This window comes from Protopterus annectens, chromosome 2.part1 (assembly GCF_019279795.1).
Source record: "Protopterus annectens isolate FY-2018-M chromosome 2.part1, PAN1.0, whole genome shotgun sequence".
NCBI classification, from domain to species: domain Eukaryota; kingdom Metazoa; phylum Chordata; order Ceratodontiformes; family Protopteridae; genus Protopterus; species Protopterus annectens.
The window spans coordinates 953,386,171-953,408,096 of record NC_056729.1 but is presented as its reverse complement, the minus strand read 5'-3'; the positions used below and the strand labels follow the sequence as shown (position 1 = coordinate 953,408,096).

Sequence of the window (21,926 nt, the reverse complement as noted above, 5' to 3'; positions counted from 1 at the left end):
GGACAGATATATGTCTCAGAGACTACCTCTTCTTTTAGAAAGGCTTCCCATCCATGTGAAGCAGAGTTCTTCCCTAACCCAATTCAAGTTTAACTTGGACTAGTGGATGGAAAATCAGAAATGTACCCCTGGTCTGGCACGTGTGTCTTCAGTAGAGAGAAGCAGCCTATAAATGCTTGACCACCCATGCCCCACCCTACATGTACCCCTTAAAATAACTCTAGCATATCTAACTTGACAGCAACATTTGGGAAGCATGGCTAGGCTTAAAATTGCCCTCGGGGGTTGTTAGCCTATTAATCGCATATGAACATTTGAAGCAAGTGACAGCGCCACTCTGCTACCATTTCATACCCCCCAACTGCTTATGCTGCATGAAAAGGAGATGTTTGAACTGCAAACAGAACAAAATCCCTTGATGGTTGGCTGTATGATAATAATGCTGTGATCAGGCTTTGGTATTAAGTGGGCAAATGGACCTCAGGTCACAGAGACTGGTCACATAGTCAGCAGGTGTAAGGAAACCAAGAAGTAAGAGAAAAAAAGGAAATGTAAAACAGGCTGTTTTATTTTAGCATTTCCTTCATCTGAATATGTTGTCTTGTGATACAGTGGCACTTTAGGAATATACTACAAGAAGAAGAAAGTTTTAACAGACCTATAATTTGAAGCCAGTAGCATCATTTATGCATAGTGAATATTAAAACGTAGGACTGTTTTATTAGTTTCCACCATGAAGTCTCCAACTGTGTTGAAACTTTGCATTCCGGGTGTATTTTTTTTGTCATTTTAGCTGAACCTCACCGCTCTCTGTTGTGCATTAGCTGAAGTTTTTGCTGTTCATTTTTCTTCTGCATTGGTGCAGTGTTTGTTTGTTTGTAAATGTATTTATTTATTTACTTGTTTGTTTGTTTGTTTGTTTATAGGGTGGTGCACTGATCCCAGCTGACCTTTTTCAGCCCTGCTTGGTGGTTGAAATTCAGCAGTAAATGATTACGCTATTATAGGTTCATAGGTAGGTACTAGGCTATTGGCCCTAGGGCCTATATAAGCCTAGCCAAAGGTACCCTGGCTTTCGCTACCCAAGAAAATTATTTTCCTGTGCCACTGTCGAGCAGAGCCACAGAAGTGATCCCCAGAGTGAATTTCCTATCTCCCATCCAATCATCAAGATTTTTCTTGAAGAGTGCTAATGAGGAGCTTTGTTTGATATAGATAGGTAGTTTGTTCCAGAGTATGGGAAGTCTCTGGGACAGGAATCTATCCCTCCAGCATGTTCTGTTTAGTATGTAATCAGAACATGTATTGTACAGTATAGTCAGTAGTGAAACAAATTAGTAACTTGTCTGTTTACTTCTTCTTCTTCTTTCGGCTTTTCCCGGTTAGGGGTCACCACAGCGGATCACCTGTCTGCTCATGATTGGCAGTGGAGTTTTACAGTGTTGAGATGCCAGCTCGGCACCCAACCGTCCACAGAAGGCACACACATGCACGCACTCACGTCTAGGGCCAATTTAGAGTGTCCAATCCACCTACAGCATGTCTTTGGGATGTGGGAGGAAACCAGAGCACCCGGAGGAAACCCACGCGACCACAGGGAGGACATGCAGACTCCGCACAGAAGGCACCCCAGCCGAGAATCTAACCAGAGAACCTCTTGCTGTGAGGCAGCAATGCTAACTGCTGCACTACCGTGGCTGCCCAGTAACTTCTCTGTTTACAGTAAATATTAAATAGCATCCAAGATTTATGTAGTTCTAGTGTGCAGGAGTGTAAACCTTTAAGAAACTTGTACCTTATATGTTGCATAACTGTATAAGTGAGTGTACTTAAAGTTAATGCATTGTTTTTTAAACTGTTTTACAGATTTGGTTTAATCTCCAGCTGTACGACACTCCTATGAGAATTAACTTTGACTTAAGCAAATCCAGCCTCTGGAAGCCTTTCTTTTCAAGAAGTTTTCCCTATCCTGGTCTTTCAAGCATTCAGGTAGAGTTGGATTTATATTTATAAATTAGTAAAGCATTTGATACTTTAACTTGGCTCTCATAACTTGAATTAAGCTAGTTTCTTTTTGAGTAGTATAGTTGTGTATTCATGCCCAGTATCTGTGTTGGAAACAAATAGTGCAACCCAGTGAAATGTTGATACAGTAGTAATTAATGTAAAATTCCCAAGGAAGATTTTTTTTCTCTTGCAGTCTAAGGCTCTGCAGCAAGACAGACCTATCTGAGGTGATGGCTCCCCTGATTATTAAACAATCAGTTGATATGTTGTAGATGTTCGAAGAAACACTTCATTGCAGTAATGTGATTCTGTGATAGCTGATTCCAACCAGCACATTCACACAACTGCAAATTTGTAACTACTGGACACTAAGGGATAATGCTGAGTTACAAAAACAGGCATGTAGATTGCACAGGTTCTTAGGGGAAGATAGACGAGATTAAATGTAGGAGTGACACATATCTGATCATGTAGTAGTGAGACATAAGAGAAAACAATAAGGGGAATAGAGATAGGCTAGCTACAAATGGAAGGAAAAGAGGTCAAGGAAACACTGCAAGGACTAGTAAAGGTATGAGTACAGGACAGTATGAAACACATGGAGAAACTAAAAGAGCACATGTTGGATGGGATTAAGGTCACTATCAAGGGAAAACTGAGGTGCATAGAAGGAAAGAAGAAAGAGTTATCAAGGAGCTAGAGAGAGATGGAAGTGTTACAGATCAAAAATAGAGGAAATGAAAGTATAAGGGATGCACTGCACTACAGATCTGATAAAAAAACAATAAAAATGCTGTTAGAAAGTAAAATTATTGCAGATCAAGAAATTCTTCAGTGGTACTGGAGGGACTACTAGTAGCTGGAATCAACTTCCAATTGAACTGTCTGCACTTGCCTCTACACATCTATTCAAAAAGCATCTTAAACAATATGTAAAGAATCATTGGCTTTGTCCCTGCTCCAACCCTGACTGATTATACCAAATATACAAAAATTTCATAACTAATCTTGGTTCCTATTGCTCTTGCAAATATAGTGTATACTTCCCTGTAATAGTGAACTTCTACTCTCATCTGATAAAAAAAAAAAAAAAAAAAGTCTTACTTCTTTTTTTGAGTATCCCTTACGAAAATTGTTACTAAGTGTTTTTATTTCATGTCATTTTTTTATTGTATCTAACAATTTTTTGTAAACTTGTCTATTGTTATATTGCATTCTTGTCTTTGTAACTTGTAGGAGCTTTTCTCCCCGGGCCTCTACTGAAAATGGACATGTATCCAGTTAGACTAGCCCGGTCAACAAATGTAAAATAAATAAAAATAAAAATAAATAATGGGGGAGGCAAAAGGGAAAACAGCTAGTCAAGAAATGCAAAAAAAAGCAGGCAGGGAGAGGTACACATAATAACAGGAGGAAATGGGGAATATTTAGAAAAGGACTACCTAGCCAGAGAAAGATTTAAGGAATACTATAGGGAGATTCACAAACAACAAGAAGGAAAAGAAATCTTGGAGTAGAACTGGGAAAAGAATGTAGAGGAATCTACACTGGAGAATGAGCAAAGAGAAAAACTGAATGCAGAAGTAACAAAGGATGAGCTAAGGAAAATCATGTTCAAGATGAAGGAGAGAAAAGCTGGAGTGCCAGATAGAATCTCCCTAGAATTCTACAAATGGGAAGCGAAGGAAATGTGGAAGGTCCTAGAGAAGGAACTCTGGAAAAATATCTGAAAGTATGAGGAGGGCCATGATAACCATGAGACCCAAAGGAATGGAGAAATAAGAGAGGTGGGAAGTCATAAGCCTATCTCTTTGACTGATGTAGACATCAAGATCTTGGCAAAGGTATTGTCAGGAAGATTGGATGAGGTATTGCCAAAAATAATACAGTCAGGGCAGAATGGCTTTGAAAGTGAAGGAAGGCAGAACAAAATTATAGGATCTGCTGGAATTTATGCACATGGAGGAACACAGGCAGGAAGGAAAAGATCGTATTGACCTACAGAAGGGTTTGATGTGATGAGGATGGAATTCCTGTGGAAGACACTGCAGCAAAGCCAAGTAGGGGAAAAGTTCATACTCTGAATACAGGCCATTTCTGGGAGTGTAATGAGTTGGCAGACTTCAAAAATTCCCTGCAGACTACTCTATCAGAAGTACTAGGTGAGCAAATTGATACGACCAAGGATTTTTTTTTCCTGAGCTATGATACAGAATATAATTATGGTGCCTGGCAAAAAAGCAATTACTTTGAAATGGAAATCAAAGTCTAAACCAACTATATTAGAAGTAGTGAATATAGTAAAAGAGATAAAACAACTGGAAACTGGATCTTTAGAAAAGGGCAGGACCACATTACATAGAAAAAATATGAGGAATGAGGTTTAAAAGAAGGCAGGATTTGAATCAGCTATGTAATGTTTGACTGACAATGAGTGGATAGATTAAGTGATATATAATGTATGTAACTGAAATTATGTCAAGTATGGTTTGTTTTCATTTATATTAATGTATGATTGCCTATGTCATAAGTGACAATTTAATAAAGATGTTTCTTGTTTAATAAAAAAAAAAAAAAGATGGGGGGGGGATGCAGAAATTGAAATACTCATAAATAGAGGAAAAGAATCGAGAGGGGGATCAGACAGGATTACCTGCTATCCCCATTTCTGTTCACACTTGTGAGTGTGGAGCTTATAGTGGAAGTTAGACACAAATTAGCAATGCTAGAAGGAAAGGGGAGATAAAATATAATTTTGTGTTATATGCAGATGAAAGAGGATCTAGATGCAGTATTGGGCACTTTAACAGATGCATTCAGAAAGTTTGGGGAAATCTGTAGATGTAATGACAGTGGGTGCTAAACGAAAAGTAGAAAAATGCTGTCCAAAAAACAGGTATCAGTAATTCCCCAATATACTAAAATCCTTTTAGGAGGAGACATGTATCCTAATCCTGGCCCCATCTGTCACAATTAACATCAAGACAATTTTATTCCACACACTACTCTAACCCCACAATGGTCAACCCCCAACCCCAGTAATCTAACTTTTGCTGACATAAATGTTAGAAGCATAAAGAATAAAACTGCTGATCCAGTGTAAACCTGATATTCTCATTGTAACTGAAATTTGTCTTAAACCCAGCATACACAACTGCAAAATTACACCTCCCCACTATAATATCATCCGTAATGACTGTATAAAGAGCAAAGGTATTGGTATTGCTTTAATATTCCCCAACAACTACCACATTTCCCCTTACAACAAACCAATACCAAACTTCTACTTATCAGAGCTTCTTATTACTTTCCTGAAAACAATTTTAAACAATTATAAACAAATACGTATTACTATCCTTTACATCCCTTCTGGCAACAATACAGCTATACTGGAAGATATCCTGCACCGAATATCTATAAGAATTCCAGAAGAAAAAGTACTACTAGGTGATGAGTATGTCAACTCGTTGGACATAAACTCTAACTACTCTCCATCTAACATGAACATATATAGTTTTACACAACTAATTAATAGCCCACACATTACAGCAAGACATCAAATTACCTATTAGGCTGGATCCTAGTATCAGACCGTAGCAAATACACCACCACAGGTACAATGTCAGACTTTCTCAGTGATCATCTCCCAGTCTATACAACCAGGCATCTCACACATCCAGTTAAACAACATGTTTATAAAACAACACGCAACCTTTCCAAGTTTAACCCATCATCTGTTAACTGGAACTTCCTAAAAATCCACCCCTTAGGTGATGCTGTAAATTACTTCAGTACAACTTTGCTGCATATCCTAAATAACCTTGCATCTCCTAGAAGTCCTAGAAGGAAGAGACTAAAAACTAATAGTGCAATTTGGCTCTCCTAAACACCTGAATGCTAATGCAGGATAGAGAATAAACATGGAAAGAATGTCAAAAATATAAAACACCACAGTATCTTGAAAACTGCAGAATACTTCACAATCGTACTAAAAAGCAAATAAACGAAGGTAAAAAACTATACTGTAATACCTTTCAGAATAATATTAAACACACCCCTAGAAATTTCTGGACACCCATTAAAGAAATCTTGCATCCCGGCCACAAATTCAACCATAACCCCTCTCCCAGTAACTCATGACTCAAAACCACAATACAATTCAACTCCTTATTTCATAGATAGTATAGCATCTCTAACCAAGAATTCCCCAACATCTAATCCTAACGTTGCCCAACAGCCACCTATCCCCACATCCACTTTCACCTTCAAACCTGTGCCCATATCCTATATAAAACTATCCTTTAACAAATTCAAACCATGCTCTACTGTAGCTGATGACCTTCCAGGCAAGTAACTTAAAATAGCAGCTAATAACATTGCTTGTCCTGTGTCTCAGTTCTTGTAAATAGTTCCTTCCAGTAATCCCACAATCTCTCTCTCAGAAAAGTCACTCATTATCCCTCTGCACAAAGGAGGAAATTCAACAGACATTACTAACTTTAGACCTGTAGCAATTTTATCCTCCCTCTCCCAAATATTTTAAAAATGTATGTATTTATTTATTTGTTTGGCATTTGTTTGCAGGGAAAATCTGACTGGATCATGAGGTACCCATTTTCAGAGGAGGGCCGGCGAGAAAATCTCCAGATACATATTGGAACAGAATGAAAGATTAGATAGATGTAATAAAAACATAACATTCAAGCAGAAATATGAAAACAGCACATTAGTTGTTCAGAATGAGAACTTAACAGGCATAATAAAAGCATAGTGTTCAAGCATAAATTATATGGAAAGCCTGACAATAGGAAGATGCAGAATTGTTTACATAATAGATGATTATCATAATGATTATTAATATTCTGGAGGTCATGAAATATGGTAACAGATTATATTGGTGAAGTCGTAGGATAGTACAAGTAGAGAAGGGTAGGGTGTGATAGAATAGATAGTAGGAATAGATGTGGAAAAGATATGAGTGTAAGCTCAGGGGAGTATGTGTAGAGGAAGGGAGGGTAGGGTAAGTTAGTAGTTGGGATAGAGAGAGTAGAAGTAGAAAAATGTATGAGTACCTCAGCCTGGGCTCATGCAGGAGCAAATCTAAGCTTTGTTGAAGTATTCTTTTATAGATGTTTTGAAGGAGTGCAGCTTAGTAGCGGTTTTGATAGTTAAAAGAAGGGAGTTCCATAATTTTGCCTCAGGACAGGAGTAAAGGCTGAGGCCTGGGGTTTTGTTAGTTTTATAAGTTGTGAGTAAATGTTTATTTGGGATATAAAAGTTGATTAATGGGCTAAGAGCAGGACTAGCTAGTGGGTTGTGGATGATTTTGTATACTGTAGTGAATTGTACGTATTGAAGGTGGAGGAGTAGTTCAAGACACCTTAGAGAATGCAGAGCTTTACAGTGATGAGTTGGGGTGGGGGGGCGGCTTATGGCAAATCTGGCAATTTTGTTTTAGCAACTTTCTAGTTTTTTTCTTATTGAGGTCTGTAAGTTAGTTAGAATTGGGCCCTATATAACAGTAAGGGCAAGAGGTAGGTTTTGGCTAGGGTAATTTGGTAGCTGCTCTGAGGAATTTTTTATTCCTGTATAGCATGCCTAGTTTTTGGTGTTTTTTGTTTTTAATACTATTTCATATATGTAGGTCAAACCTGAGATTATTGTCAGTTGTGACACCTAGTAGTATGGTATGCTGAACCAATTCAATTTCAGTATTGTTGGATGAAAAGATCTTGAAGTTTGTTTTGTTGGAGCTATTTAGTTTGTGGGTGAAGAAAAGGAGCTTTATTTTTGTTGGGGTTCAGTAGGAATTCAGCATTGGAGAACCATGTTTCTATGGAAGAGAAAGCTTGTTGTGTTATGTGTTGTAGGTGAGTTAGTGTCTGACACGCTGATGATAGTGGAGTCATCTGCATGTTGGATTAGAGTACCTTCACAGGAGGATGTATGCAATTTATTTATGAAGAGACTAAATAGTAATGGGCCAAGGATGGATCCTTGAGGTACACCTGTAGGGGTGATGTGATATGGGAAGATAGAGCCCTGCCATTTTACTGTTTGCTGCTTGTCAGCCAGATAGCCAGAAAACCACTGAAGTGAGTAAGAGGATAGATCAATGCTGGAAAGTTCTTTAATGAGCTTGGGGTGAGATACCATGTCAAATGCTTTTGACAAATCTAGAAGTACTGCAGATATTAGTTTGCCAGTGTCACAGGCTTTGTTGACAGAGTCCATGAAGGATAATAAGGATGTTGAGGTACTGTTTGCAGGTCTAAAGCCATGTTAAGTTTGGGAAAGTAGGTTGTTGTATGTAAGATGGTGGAGAAGTTGTAGGTGCACACATTTTTCTAGAGTCTTAGAGTGGGGGACAAAATTGCAATAGGACGAACATTTGTGATGTCAGTGGAGTTGCCTCCCTTGTCTAAAGGGATAATGAGTGATCTTTTCCATAGGTTAGAGACATGTGATTCAGCTATAGATCTATTAATTAAGGTGCTAACAGAAAATGCTATTGCCTCTGCAGCAAACTTTAGGAATTCTGGTAGGACATTGTCTGCTGAGGCTGAATAAGGTTTCAGTTTTTGTAGTAGTTTTTTATTTGAGATAAAGGGATGAGCTGAAAAGTAAGCTGGTAATGATTTTTTTTTAATTATAAGTTAGGGGATAGCTGTGTGTTGTGTGTGCAATGTGTGGGGTGTGTAGAGGTTAGTACTGGGGTATTAGTGGAAGTCCTGAGTTGGGGTTGACGACCTGTGTTACTTTTAGGTTGGATATGGACTCTATAAAGTATGTGTTTAATTTGGTGACTGTTTGAAGAAGTGGTATTGGGGTATGGATTGGGATTATTTTTATTTCCTGGGTCAAGTAGTGACGTTACAGAGGACCAGAATTTCTTATGGTTGTTTTTGTGGTTATCTTGAATGTAGGAATAGTATGATTTTTTTTTTCTCATCCAATATTTGTCTTTTTGTTTGAGTACGGAGTTGTCTGTATAGCTGAAGATTTCTGTCATTGTTATTGCTTAGTCAGTCCATGCTTTTTCCCTGTCTTTCATTAGAATTTTACATGATTTGATGAGCCATGGGGCATGGTTATTTTTTATTCTTTTTGTTCACTGAAAGGCTAGGGAGTAAAGAATACTTAGGCAGGTGCTGTTGAAATGTTCAACTGCATCATTAAGAGGAAAGTCTTTTTTGGATGGACTAGTCTATAGCTTTTAGAGATTCATTAAATACCTCTTTGCTGAATTTTTGTAGGTTGCATATAGTTTTTGAACTTGTGTTGCTTTGTGATTTGAGTGATAATCCTGTGAGTATAGGCTGGTAGGCTGGTAAGTGGTCACTTAAAGAGTCGGGAAGTGTGATTGAGGATGTAAAGTTAGAAGGGTGTGAGACTAGTATTCAGTCCAGGGTGGAGTATTGGATGTTGTTTTTGCTATATCTGGTAGGAGCATGTATAATTTGAGTAAAGCCACAGAGGTTTATACTGTTTGTTGGGTGGTGTGAGGTTAGTGTCTGCCAGTCATTTTTAACATCCCCTAATGGTTCTGTTCAGTATTGTTTCAGATACCCAGGGTTGAATATTTTCTAGAATGGGAATATTTTGCTCAGGAGGGATGTATAAAACAACTATGCAGATGTTCTTGGATGAGTTAAGTTTTAGAACTGTTATAAGGATTTTGGCTGTGCAGAATTTGGTATAGTATTTGATTATGGGAAGACTGTCAAGTTGTTAGGGAAAATTAGGGCTATTTCACCACATTTTTTACGTGCTGTGTCTACTGTGATAGTGCTGTAAATAGAGGGAAGAATTTCAGTATCTTTTATTTCTGGTTTCAGCCAAGTCTCTGTAATAGCAAAGATGTCTGGGTTAGTGTGGGCTGACCAGGCATGAAACAGTGCCAGTTTTTTTTTCACATGCTCCTGGGAGGGTGGCCTAATGGTTAAGGTGCTTGCCTTACAAACACAAGGTGCAGGGTTTGAGTCTCACAAGGGATAATTGGCTAGGCTTAAAATGGCTCACAAGGGCAGTTAGCTTAGTACTTATCTATGAACCTATGAACCTATATTAAAAGAGATAAGTTTTAGTTTTTTTTTTTGTCTGTGTAGTAGGAATGGGACCTGCATTGGGGTAAATCACCCCACACAAGTTTAAGGCCGTGAAAGAACATGTAGTTGTTTTAGGAGTTTTAAGTAATTTGGGTAGTTTGTATTAGTTTTAGGTTGTAGTGGTTAAAATTGAGTACTTTAGGTTGGGAGAAGAAGAAAATCAGTATAGAGATCAGTGTGGGGGTTATTTGTGAGGAGCTTGTGGTGGAGTGATTGGTGATGATGAGGTAATAGGTGAGGTATGCTTTTGTAGTAGTGTTGCTGGAGGGGTTGCTAGGGTAGAAAGGGGAAGAAGGAAGAGAATGAGAGGCATGAGTAAAACAGCATGATTGGTGTAGAGTGAGATAGCTTAAATGGAAGTAGAGCAGGAATTAAGGCTGCTGAAAGTGAAGCAGTTATATATAGAGTATAAGTGAAAATAATATGGGATAGTAGTGTAGAAAAAAGGGGTGTGTGGTTAGAGTAATATGGGTGAGGTGTGGGAAGGGATGTTGTGTAGTAGACTTATTGGAGTGTAGTTGGAATTGAAGAGAAGTTGTAGGAGGTGGAGCTAAGTTTACAACAGGAGTGGTAGGTTGTCCTAGTATTTTATCTGGAATGTAAGGACTAGATGGGTATTAAAGACTAGAGTATAATGATGTAGTCAAAATAAGAAAAGTGAGGGTTTATTTGGGAAAAGAAAAGGATACAGTGTGTGTGTGATTATAAATGAATATAGTACAAAGTAGTATGGGAGGGAGAAAGAATATTGGGAATGGGGCTAAAAATTAAAAAAAGATATGGAAGGAGAAAATAAGAAACAGAAGTGTATATATAGAAGTGGTAAGGTGCTTTGGGGAGGGCTTTGGAAAAAGAGACACAAGTGAAATGTGTATGTAGGAAGTACAATATTAGAGTAAGAGGGCTGGATGAAAATTGGGGTTAGGTTAGGGAAGCGAAGCAAAGCCAAGTGTAGCAGGCCTCTTATCCTCACTCAGTTTATAGGTCAATTTTTAGCTAAGAGCAATCACTTTATAGCCAGAACAAAGCAATTAACGGAGATGTGAAATGTATTGAGAAACAATTTCTGTACTATTTTCTGCATGAAAAACTCTTGTCCCCCACACAAAAGGCTTCCATCCTTCCCATAGTACTAACACTGCACTTCTAACCTATATAAATACTGTCAATAAAGCTAGAAATTAGTTTCCACCTTATTTCTAGACTTGTCAAAATCTTTCAACACAGTTTGTCACAGCAAACTTACTGCTTTAAGTGTTCTCATTAGGTCTGTCTGAGACTACTCTTCTATGGCTCAAGAGCTATCTATCCAATAGGTATAAGTCAGTATAATGGCATTCCACCCTTTCTCTATACCTCCCAGTCACCAACCAGTGTACCACAAGGCTCTATCATTGGTCCCCTCCTCTTTAACTTTCTCAGCAACACCTTCCACACATCCACACAACAGGCCAGTATGCAGATGACTCCACACTCATTTGCACATCTAACAACATGGCACACCTCTAAAAAATACTCAGGAAGCTTTAACAGCCACTGAAACATGTCTCTCTGACTTGCAACTCATGCCCAACCCTAAAAAAGCTAAATTACTACTTTCTTCTCCAAATCCCTCTCGCTTGAAAAAAACTAAATTTAAAGTCCTTTCTCTTGATAATACAACCATTGAAATCACTTTTCATAGCAAACTATTGGGGATGGTAGTGGATGATGATCTTAAATTCAACCTTCATATGCAAAATTACATAAGAAAAATTCTTCAGAAATTAGGGATGCTTTATAGAGCCAAAACGTTCTCATCAACACATCCTGTTACTAACCTCCAGGCATCAACAATACTATAACAAAGTTGCTAAATTTGCAGCAAATACCCCTTTCAGAACCCACTACTGTATAGCTCTAAGAAGCCTAAATTGGATAGAACGGGTCTATATTGCATAATCGAAAGAGCTAAATATCGAATCTACTTACGTTGACACATAAACAGCGAACCGTATAAAAAGCGAACAACATTAACATTGAAAAACATAACATCGAAAAAGCATAGTTGGCCAAAGCACGTACATTAGTGACGTAATACACCATCTATAGCAGGGCACACCTACACTAGTTATTGACAATAACTGTACTTGCTATTCACATCATACGTTACACTTTTACAAAGGAACCCTGTATAAAATAATCTGTATTTATATATAGTAAAGACACGTAGTAAACTTTTACAACACACTCATTACCGGAAGTGATAAAAGCAGGAGTGATGCGGAAAAAAATGTGTGTATGGCAGTCCGTATCCTTAACAATGGCTACATATACGCTGACAGCTCCTGGTGTGATAGGTAATAGTTACCTCAGAGTAAAATCTCAAAAAAACAAGGACATGTTGGTAGTGGATGGTTACTTATATAATCTAGAAAAGGTGATGAAATCTAGGAAATACTGGTGCTGCTTCCATGCTGTAGCTATGTTATTGAAAGTGTAATGTAATTTGTATGCAAGTCGTAGTTACATGGAACGACTACACTTTATATTGATTGCTTACACGCCACTGCATGGGTTTAGCATGTTACACTTATTCACGCTTTTCTGTAATGTTATTATTTTAGTTATTTCCATTTGTGTCAAGAGTTGTACAACATTCATGGGTGAAATCACAATATAAGGAAGGGTAGTGTGTTTTATTTCACTTTAGGAACGTTATTATTCACCTGCGGTGCGAGGTATATTTACGTTGTGTATATCACACCAGGTTGATGCTGTTGGCCAAACAAAATTTTTCGATGTTTTCAGTTTCGCTATTTATAATGTTCACTATAATTAGCGGTCGATGTATATGTGTCGACGTAAGTAGATTCGATATTTAGCTCTGTCGATGATGCAATATAGAACCATATAAAAAGCGAAAAACATTAACATTGAAAAACATAACATCGAAATAGCATAGTTGGCCAAAGCATGTACATTAGTGACGTAATACACCATCTATAGCAGGACACACCTACACTAGTTATTGACAATAACTGTACTTGCTATTCACATCATACGTTACACTTTTACCAAGGAACCCTGTATAAAATAATCTGTATTTATATATAGTAAAGACACGTAGTAAACTTTTACAACACACTCATTACCGGAAGTGATAAAAGCAGGAGTGATGCGGAAGTAAAATGTGTGTATGGCAATCCGTATTCTTAACAATGGCTACATATACGCTGACAGCTCCTGGTGTGATAGGTAATAGTTACCTCAGAGTAAAATCTCAAAAAAACAAGGACGTGTTGGTAGTGGATGGTTACTTATATAATCTAGAAAAGGTGATGAAATCTAGGAAATACTGGTGCTGCTTCCATGCTGTAGCTATGTTATTGAAAGTGTAATGTACTTTGTATGCAAGTCGTAGTTACATGGAACAACTACACTTTATATTGATTGCTTACACGCCACTGCACGGGTTTAGTATGTTACACTTATTCACGCTTTTCTGTAATGTTATTATTTTAGTTATTTCCGTTTGTGTCAAGAGTTGTACAACATTCATGGGTGAAATCACAATATAAGGAAGGGTAGTGTGTTTTATTTCACTTTAGGAACGTTATTATTCACCTGCAGTGCGAGGTATATTTACATTGTGTATATCACACCAGGTTGATGCTGTTGGCCAAACAAAATTTTTCGATGTTTTCAGTTTCGTTATTTATAATGTTCGCTATAATTAGCGGTCGATGTACATGTGTCGACGTAAGTAGATTCGATATTTAGCTCTGTCGATGATGCAATATAGACCCGTAAAGAACTACCCCCATCAGCTAACACATGCACATATTCTTCCCACCTGTAAAATTATCCAACATCCAGCTGCTTATATAGCACTAAATAACATTCTACACAACTATGTTCCCAGTTGATTATTATGATCCAATGACAAAATGTCCTGTCTGTCCACAAACCTGTCAAATCTGCTGGGCATTGTCTATACTTGTACCATGTCCCTATGGCCTGGAACTCCTTACCTGTATCCATCAGGTCATTACCCTCCCTCCAATCCTTCAAAACCATTCTGAAAGAATTCCTAGCCGAAAGCTAGTCCTGTTTTTGCTCAACACCAGGTTAAACTATATCCCTAAATGTGAATAAGTACCTATTCATACCTTACACCTCCTTACTCTCCCTTCTTCACTCACTCCCTTATTTTTATCAGTCTCTGTCCTGTGGCTTCTCTCTAATTATACAATGACCCCCCATTAATATTCCAAAACGTGCATGCTGATTGGCCAGCGTGCCCATTGTAAATCCCACAATATACCAACGGAACTTTTTTCCGTTGGTATAAGGTGTCCAAAACTTTTTTGTTTTAATAAAAAAAAAAAAAAATCAATGGAGACTTTCTTTTCCACCGTTGCTTCAGTTTCAAAGCATTGATGTACTGGGTATGTGTGGGAACGCAAGTCCTATATGCATGCGCAGTACATCAACACAAGGAAGCAATGTACCACCACCGGCAGAAGAACAGTAATGTGCCGTTATACAAAGACATTATTTATGAAAAGTAAGTATTTTTTTTTCTTAAATAATGTCATTGTATAATAGCAATAACCGACTCCGTGGTTGTGGTATATTGAAGATTTATCCACAGTTGACTTTATTTAATCACTTGGACTTCGCCCTCATGATTAAACCACACCAACCATGGGTAAATCTTCAATATACCACACCACGTCTTTGGTTATTGCTTAAATATGCCATAAGCCTGCTTTTTTTTCTATTCATATTGCAATTTATTTTGGATTGTACTAACTTGTCATTAATTTCTCTGTAAACTAGCAAAAATTTTTCTAAATATTAAGTCATCATCATATAACTTAAAACTGTCCTTATGTTTTCATAAATATTGTCTAATTTGGTATAATTATTTAAAATGTAGATTTTTTTTTATTATTTTTAAAGTTTGTAAGATTATTTTTCTTAAAATGTTTTGTAATACTTTCTTGCTCTTCTCCCCATGCTCTACAATAAATAAATGAATACAATGGCAGGACTGAGGTGCAGCAGCAAAAAGACAGCTTTGGTGAGATTAAGAAAAGGGGAGAGGAGGGGGGAATAAGTTAAAAATTTGTGGATATTGTAATGACAGTGGGGACTACAAAAGTGGTGGATGTGAAAGGAAAAGTTTCACTTTTATGCAGAGAAAAGAATAGTAGGAAAAGATTTAAAACAATGTAGGATTTAAAACAGACGTGCAGAATACGAGAGGCACAGTGGTAAACTTGGGGAGACTGGGGAAAAGGAATACAGAGAGGGTAACAGGAGTAAGGAAATGGCAGGAAGGGCAATGGAGGATGGTACCCCAGAGAATAAATTATGTTTTTTCCTTTAACACACACTGCTTTTGTACTCCCATTATTGTTACAATATCCACACATTTTTAATGCAACTATATCACTTATTTTAAATAATGTATTCTAATTGTCTGTCAGACTCTCATCCTACACATAAGTAACTAGTGTGTTGATCACTGTGAGAGACACAACAGAGAAAAAAACTAGAGTAAGTTGGAAAAAAAAGTAAAAGATACTCTCCAGAGAGGGGAAAAGACTTGTACATTGACAGGGATAGTTAATGTAATTCATATTTGTATTATACTAATTTACTTTCAATTTCTCTATAAACTGGCTAAAATTTTTTGAAATATTATATCTTTGTCATGTAACTTGTATCTATTCTTAACCAATGTGTTCATATTCTTTCTAATTTGGTATAATTAGTTAAACTGTATTATTTTTGAAGATTGTAAAATTTTTGTTCTTAAAATGGTTTGTAATACTTTGGGGCTTTTCTCCCCAGGCCGATGCTGAAAATGAGCTCTATACCCAGTCAGGCTTTCCCGATAATTAAATGTCAATAAATAAATGTATAAAATGGCAGGACTGAGGTGCAACACCAAAAAGACAACTTTGATGAGATTAGGAAAAGCGGAAGGGGCTAATAGTTTAAAAAAGTTGTGTGGATAATTGTAATGGCAGTGCAGACTACAAAAGCGGTGGGTGTGAAAGGAAAAGTTTCACTGTTATGCAGAGAAAATAATCATAGGAAAACATTTAAAACAATGAAGGATTTAATACCAGAGGCACAGTGGTAAAAGTACATCGTATTTGGGGAGACTGGGGAAGAAGAATACAGAGAGGACAACTGGAGTAAGAAAATGGCAGAAAGGGGAATGGAGGATGGCACACCGGAGAATAGGTTACATTTTTTCTTTTAACACCCACTACTTTTGTACTCCACACTGTCATTACAATATCCACACTTTTTTAAACGTAAATGTATCACACTTTTAATAATGTCTTCTGATCATCAATCATTAGACTTTAACCCTACACATAAGTAGCTAGAGTGTGGGCCACTGTGTGTTGGGGATTATGACGGTAGACACAGTTGAGAAAACAAACTAGAGTGAGTTGGGAAAAAAAGTAAAAGATACTCATCAGAGAGATGAGAAGACTTGTGCATTGCTGGGAATAATTAATGCAGCAGCAATGATGATAATTTCAGTAATCCTCCACCTCCTCCTCAATATACACATAGACCCTGGGGACAAAAGGCTATAACAAACGCAAAAAGGCATAGAGGGCTAGGTCAGTGAAGGCAGGGGGCAAGAGTGAGCAAGGCAAAACTGCCCCTCATATCCCCACATATGCAAAGGCATATAACTTCATTCACTAGATAGACACAGAAGCAAAAGCGGTTAAGCAAAAAAAAGTAAGGCAGAGTTAGACATGGAGGAGCTTAAGGGACACAAATAATGCATCACTAAAAGAACTATGAGGCATAAAGATGGATGAAGAGACCACCCCCCCAAAAAAAAAACTACGGGGGAACAGAAGGGTAAGTAGCAAAGGTAGAGAAGAAAAATGAAGACATTTGAAGGAGAAGTGGGATAGCTGAAGAGAAAGATTTGTTATGCAGAGAAAAGAGTGGCAGGAAAAGATTTAAAACAATGGAGGATTTAAAACAGAAGTGCAGAATACCAGAGGCACAGTAGTAAAACTACCTAGTATTTTTGGAGAGCGGGGAAGGAAAAGGAATACAGATAGGTCAACAGGAGTAAGGAAATGACGGGAAGGGGGAGGGAGGATAGCAACCCAGAGGAAATGGAAGAAGTTTAGAAGGCAGATCTCAGGGGAGCTATGGGAAAGAAGAGACAATATTCCCAAGAAAAACAACACTTGAGGGGAGAAAATAGTATGTTCAAAGTTTCTTTGCTTATAGTTTAACAGTTAGGTGAAGAAGCTCTTGAATAGAAGAATGAAAGCACTCATCATTGAACTGGAAATGTGTTGGTGTTTCAGAATACTGACAGTTTTTGGTGAAAAAAGGGCAAGGATGAAGAAGAGTGAATGAGAAAGAATTGAGAAAGGGAAGAAGGATGGAGAGGAGTTGCAGGATACTGGCAGAAGACAATTCAGACAGTAAGGGATATGTAGAAAGTACATGGAGTGTGAGATCAAAGCCTAAAAAATACTGCATTGATAGTACCTAACACCCATGAAAATAGTAAAGGAAGGCAAAAAGGAGATAGGTAATAGATCCTGAGGATGTCTGGAGGAATAGGCAGGAATATGATGCTCATATTCTGGGATTGTGGATGGGCAAAAAAAGCCTGAAATCAAACAGATTGGGGAGACGTATTTCAAAAGGAAACAAGGCATACTTGAGAATTCTTTGTATGGGACATAAAGAAAGAGGATGGTATCTGAAACGAAAGAGAAATGAACATTATCAGATTGTGGAGTACAGAAGTTAAAACCATTATTAGCCAGAAATGGAAGGGGAAAAACAGCAGAGGAGTACAAATTGCACATGGTTCATGGGCACAGGGAGAAGACGGCACAAACTAACTAGAATGAGGGGTGTTGAAAAAGCAATGGAAAGAAGCGTTAGAACATTACAAGAGTGAAAATCATACAACTAGGAAGACGAGGGCAACTCCAACTCCAGAGGGAAAGCAGGGGGAGGATAGAAATAGGGAAGGAAATGAAGCAGCCAACCAATGGGGTACCATGCATGAGGGTTACACTTGAATATGATGTACTGTATGGAGTTAAGAAAGGTAAAAAATGCACTTACCTAGTAGTGCTACTCCCACAAGTAGTCAGGAGGTGCAGTTGTGGTTTTTGGTTGTGCTATATTTGAGGAAGCTGGGCATGCAGGGTATTGTTGGCCCTTGGTGTTTCTTTTACACATCTATGACTGTAAGTCACTGGTGGTTAAGCATGTCTGCATCCTGTTGGTTTCCTCTCATGTAGCCACTTTCTTGATCATTTGACGTAAATTTAGTCTAGTTACTAACATAATGCAATGTCTTTTCTCATGTTGTTCTTTGCTAAGTGCATCAGTTCCTTTCTATTTTTTATTCATCTTATTACCCATTCACTTAGGTGACATGCACATTAAATCCTTTCTGCAGTATAGTATAGTGCCCAAGGGGGGCAGCTTGTGTAACTGGCTGCTGGGCTAAATACCTTCCAGCAAAAAAATAGAAAAAAATTGTGTTAAATTAATTCAAAAAGGCAACTTATTTTGTTTTGAATCCTTAGAACTCTGAGCATGGCTGGAGATCTGAAGAAATCCCCCCAAAAAACCCTCAGATCTGCTTAATTCAATACCCAATCATCATTTGTGTTTGTTCAGCACCACCTGACACCAGCAGAAGCTCCACTCCTTAAGTATATCACTGGACTGCTGCATGATGCAGTTTGGAGCTCTTCCTATTGACATAGGCTGCCACAGATAATCGAGACAGTCTGAACTAGAAAATGAATTAGTTAATTTGTGGCAGGAGGAACAAGTTTTTATTTATTTTAAAAGTATGTATTATTTTTTCAGGCATTCTGCCTGCTGCTGCTTGCATGTATGAAGCAGGTAAGTACTTAACGTGTGTGTGTGTGTGTGTGTGTGTGTGTGTGTGTGTGTGTGTGTGTGTGTGACTATGACTGTGTATATATGTGTAGGGGTATACAAACTTTCAAATGTCCCCATATGTACATCATGTTGTTTATTTTTTTTGTGCACATGTATGGGGGCAAATAAGCTTTCCACTGAGGGTGGAAATACCCAAACTGAGGGTGATGCTACTCAATGCTAGAAGTCTAAATCTCAAAATGCACTCACTCGAGGCACTCCTTAAAATGGAGCACATCGATATCTGTGCAGTGACTGAGACCTGGTTCAAGGCTCCAGAGAGCACCCCTGCACTACCAGGCTATAACTCATACCACACTTTTCAGCCATGTAACCTGGACCGGAACACCAAAGGCGGAGGTGTGTCCATATTCATTAAGGATATCCACACCTCCAGGCTAGTTGCTCAGCATAATGCAGCCGAGGTTATCAAAGTGCAACTAACTCTGGGCAAAACTGCAATCCAAATTGTAGCTTGCTACAGATCACCCACCATGCCCCAGGATTCCCACTCCTCTTTTCTTGATGTACTGGAAAATATTAGGGTTCAACCAAACACCCTAATAATGGGCAGTTTCAACTACCCCACCATTAACTGGGAAAACTACTCATGTACCGACTCCTTTGCTCAATGCTTTCTGGAATTCATAAACTCCAATGCCCTGGATCAACTTATCCACACCCCCACCAGGGGCAACAGTATTCTAGATCTAGTCATTACCAACATGAGTGACCGGTGTTCCACACCTGAAGTCAACACCTCATTGGTCCGATCCAACCATAAGCTAATTACCCTAGATATGCACATCCTGCCCCCACCCCCATTAAGGAAACCATGGTAAAAAATTTCTCCAAAGCCGACTTCATGCTTCTTAAGACAGAAGTGGTGAACTTCATGACACCCATGCAGATGAACAATACAGTTACAACTGCTGAATACACAATTGCACTTTATAAGCACTTACATGAGTGCATGGCTCGTGCTATCCCAAACAGAACCAAGACGCTGTCCTCCAAAAACAGGAAGCCAATCTGGTGGTCCCCTGCCATTAACAAACTGTACAACAGAAGGAAGAAACTGTTGCAAAAGAGAGTAAAATCCCATGAGTGGAGGAACTCCCTGGTCAGCCTCAGTAAGAAGCTGCGATCCCTGATAAAATCCTCCAAAGCTAGTTAAGAAAACAAAATCGCCACTGATTCTAAAGGCAACCACAAAGCATTCTATAGCTATGTCAAGAATATTAATGGCAACACTCAGATCTGCTCTCAGTTACAGCACAATGGCACTAAATATACAGACCCAACTGATATTGCCAACATCCTGGCAGATAGGTTCAGTGCTAACTTTATCCCCTCTCACCCCCTAAAGAGCCCATCTCTGTACCGGAAGAATGCAAAATTCCTGTAATCATGGCTGCACAGGTAAAAACCACACTCTCCAAAGCCAAGAACACAGCATCCATGAGACCAGACAACATCCCAGGCTGTGTTCTACACGAACTACAGAACGAACTGGCACCCCACCTAAGTACCATGTTCAATCATAGCCTCACCTCAGGCTTTGTGCCTGTTGAATGGCGCACAGCAACTGTTATCCCACTCCACAAGGGGGGAGCCACCATGAACCCTGGGAACTACCGCCCCATTAGCCAGACGAGCCTGGTCTGCATGGCATTGGAACGTATCATCATGGAACTTATAAACAAAGACATTGGTAATCTCCAAACTCTGGACCCCACCCAGTTCAGGTTTGTAAAAGGCAGATCATGTCTCCTAAACCTGATAGACTTCTTTGGAGCAGTCATCAAAGCTGTAGACAAGGGTAAGGTGGTTCACACAGCCTATCTAGATCTTGCCAAGGCTTTCAACACCACCCCCCACTCTGGAATTATAGATAAACTCACTAAACTAGGTATAAATCCCTATGTCACAAGATGGGTTGCCAACTGGCTCACTGACAGAACCCACACTGTGAAAGTAGCAGACTCCAAATCCGACTTCAGACCAGTGACAAATGGAGTACCACAGGGTTCAGTCTTGGGTCCTCTCCTGTTTGGTATCTACTTCTCTGAAGTACAGGCTAACACAGAAGGTCTTTGGTTAACGAAGTTCGCAGATGACTGCAAACTAGGAGCCATAATCGAAACTCCTAACGATGTGGATATCTTACAAAAGGGCCTCACTGAGACAGATGCCTGGTGTCAAAGCCATGGCCTCAAGCTCAATGCCAAAAAGTGCATTGTCAACCCCTTTGGTAAAAACTCTGTACCCATGAACTACAACATAGGCAGTAGTATACTTAACACCGAAAGTGTGATAAGAGACCTTGGGACACAGGTGGACAGTAGTCTCTCCTTTGATAATCACATCACCACAGTAGTCAGGAAATCCTTCTATGTGGCACACCTCATCACAAAAGGTTTCTCTTCCAGAAAAAAAGAGGTCATTGTTCCCCTCTACTCATCACTCATTAGACCCATTATAGAGTACAACGCCCCTTTTGGTATGTACCTCAGTAGACATCTACAACAACTGGAAAGGCCGCAGAAATACCTCACAAAGAGGATTATCAGCCTCAAACAGATGCCCTACGCAGACCGTCTCAAAAAACTCCAGCTTTACTCTGTCACATATTGCCTACTCAGAGGTGATCTCTGCCTAACATACAAAGCTATGTCAAACCCAGAGCTGTTGAGCATGTTCCACTTAAAGAAATCCCAATCCCTCCGAGCTACATGCTCTAGGGACCTTACCCTTGTCACCACAATAAACAGAACATGCCGGAGGGATAGATTCCTGTCCCAGAGACTTCCCATATTCTGGAATAAACTGCCTATCTATATCAAACAA

The 21,926-nt window shown here is 38.8% G+C and overlaps 1 protein-coding gene across 1 annotated transcript in view; it reads left to right on the top strand.

Annotated features, from left to right (window-relative positions):
* Positions 1-21,926, top strand: part of CC2D2A (coiled-coil and C2 domain containing 2A) — a 3,655,067-nt gene that overhangs the window by 3,362,215 nt on the left and 270,926 nt on the right. Inside the window, exon 33 of the mRNA XM_044062582.1 lies at positions 1,867-1,989. Within this exon, the coding sequence (XP_043918517.1) occupies positions 1,867-1,989 (123 nt within the window). The remainder of the gene's footprint in view (positions 1-1,866; positions 1,990-21,926) is intronic.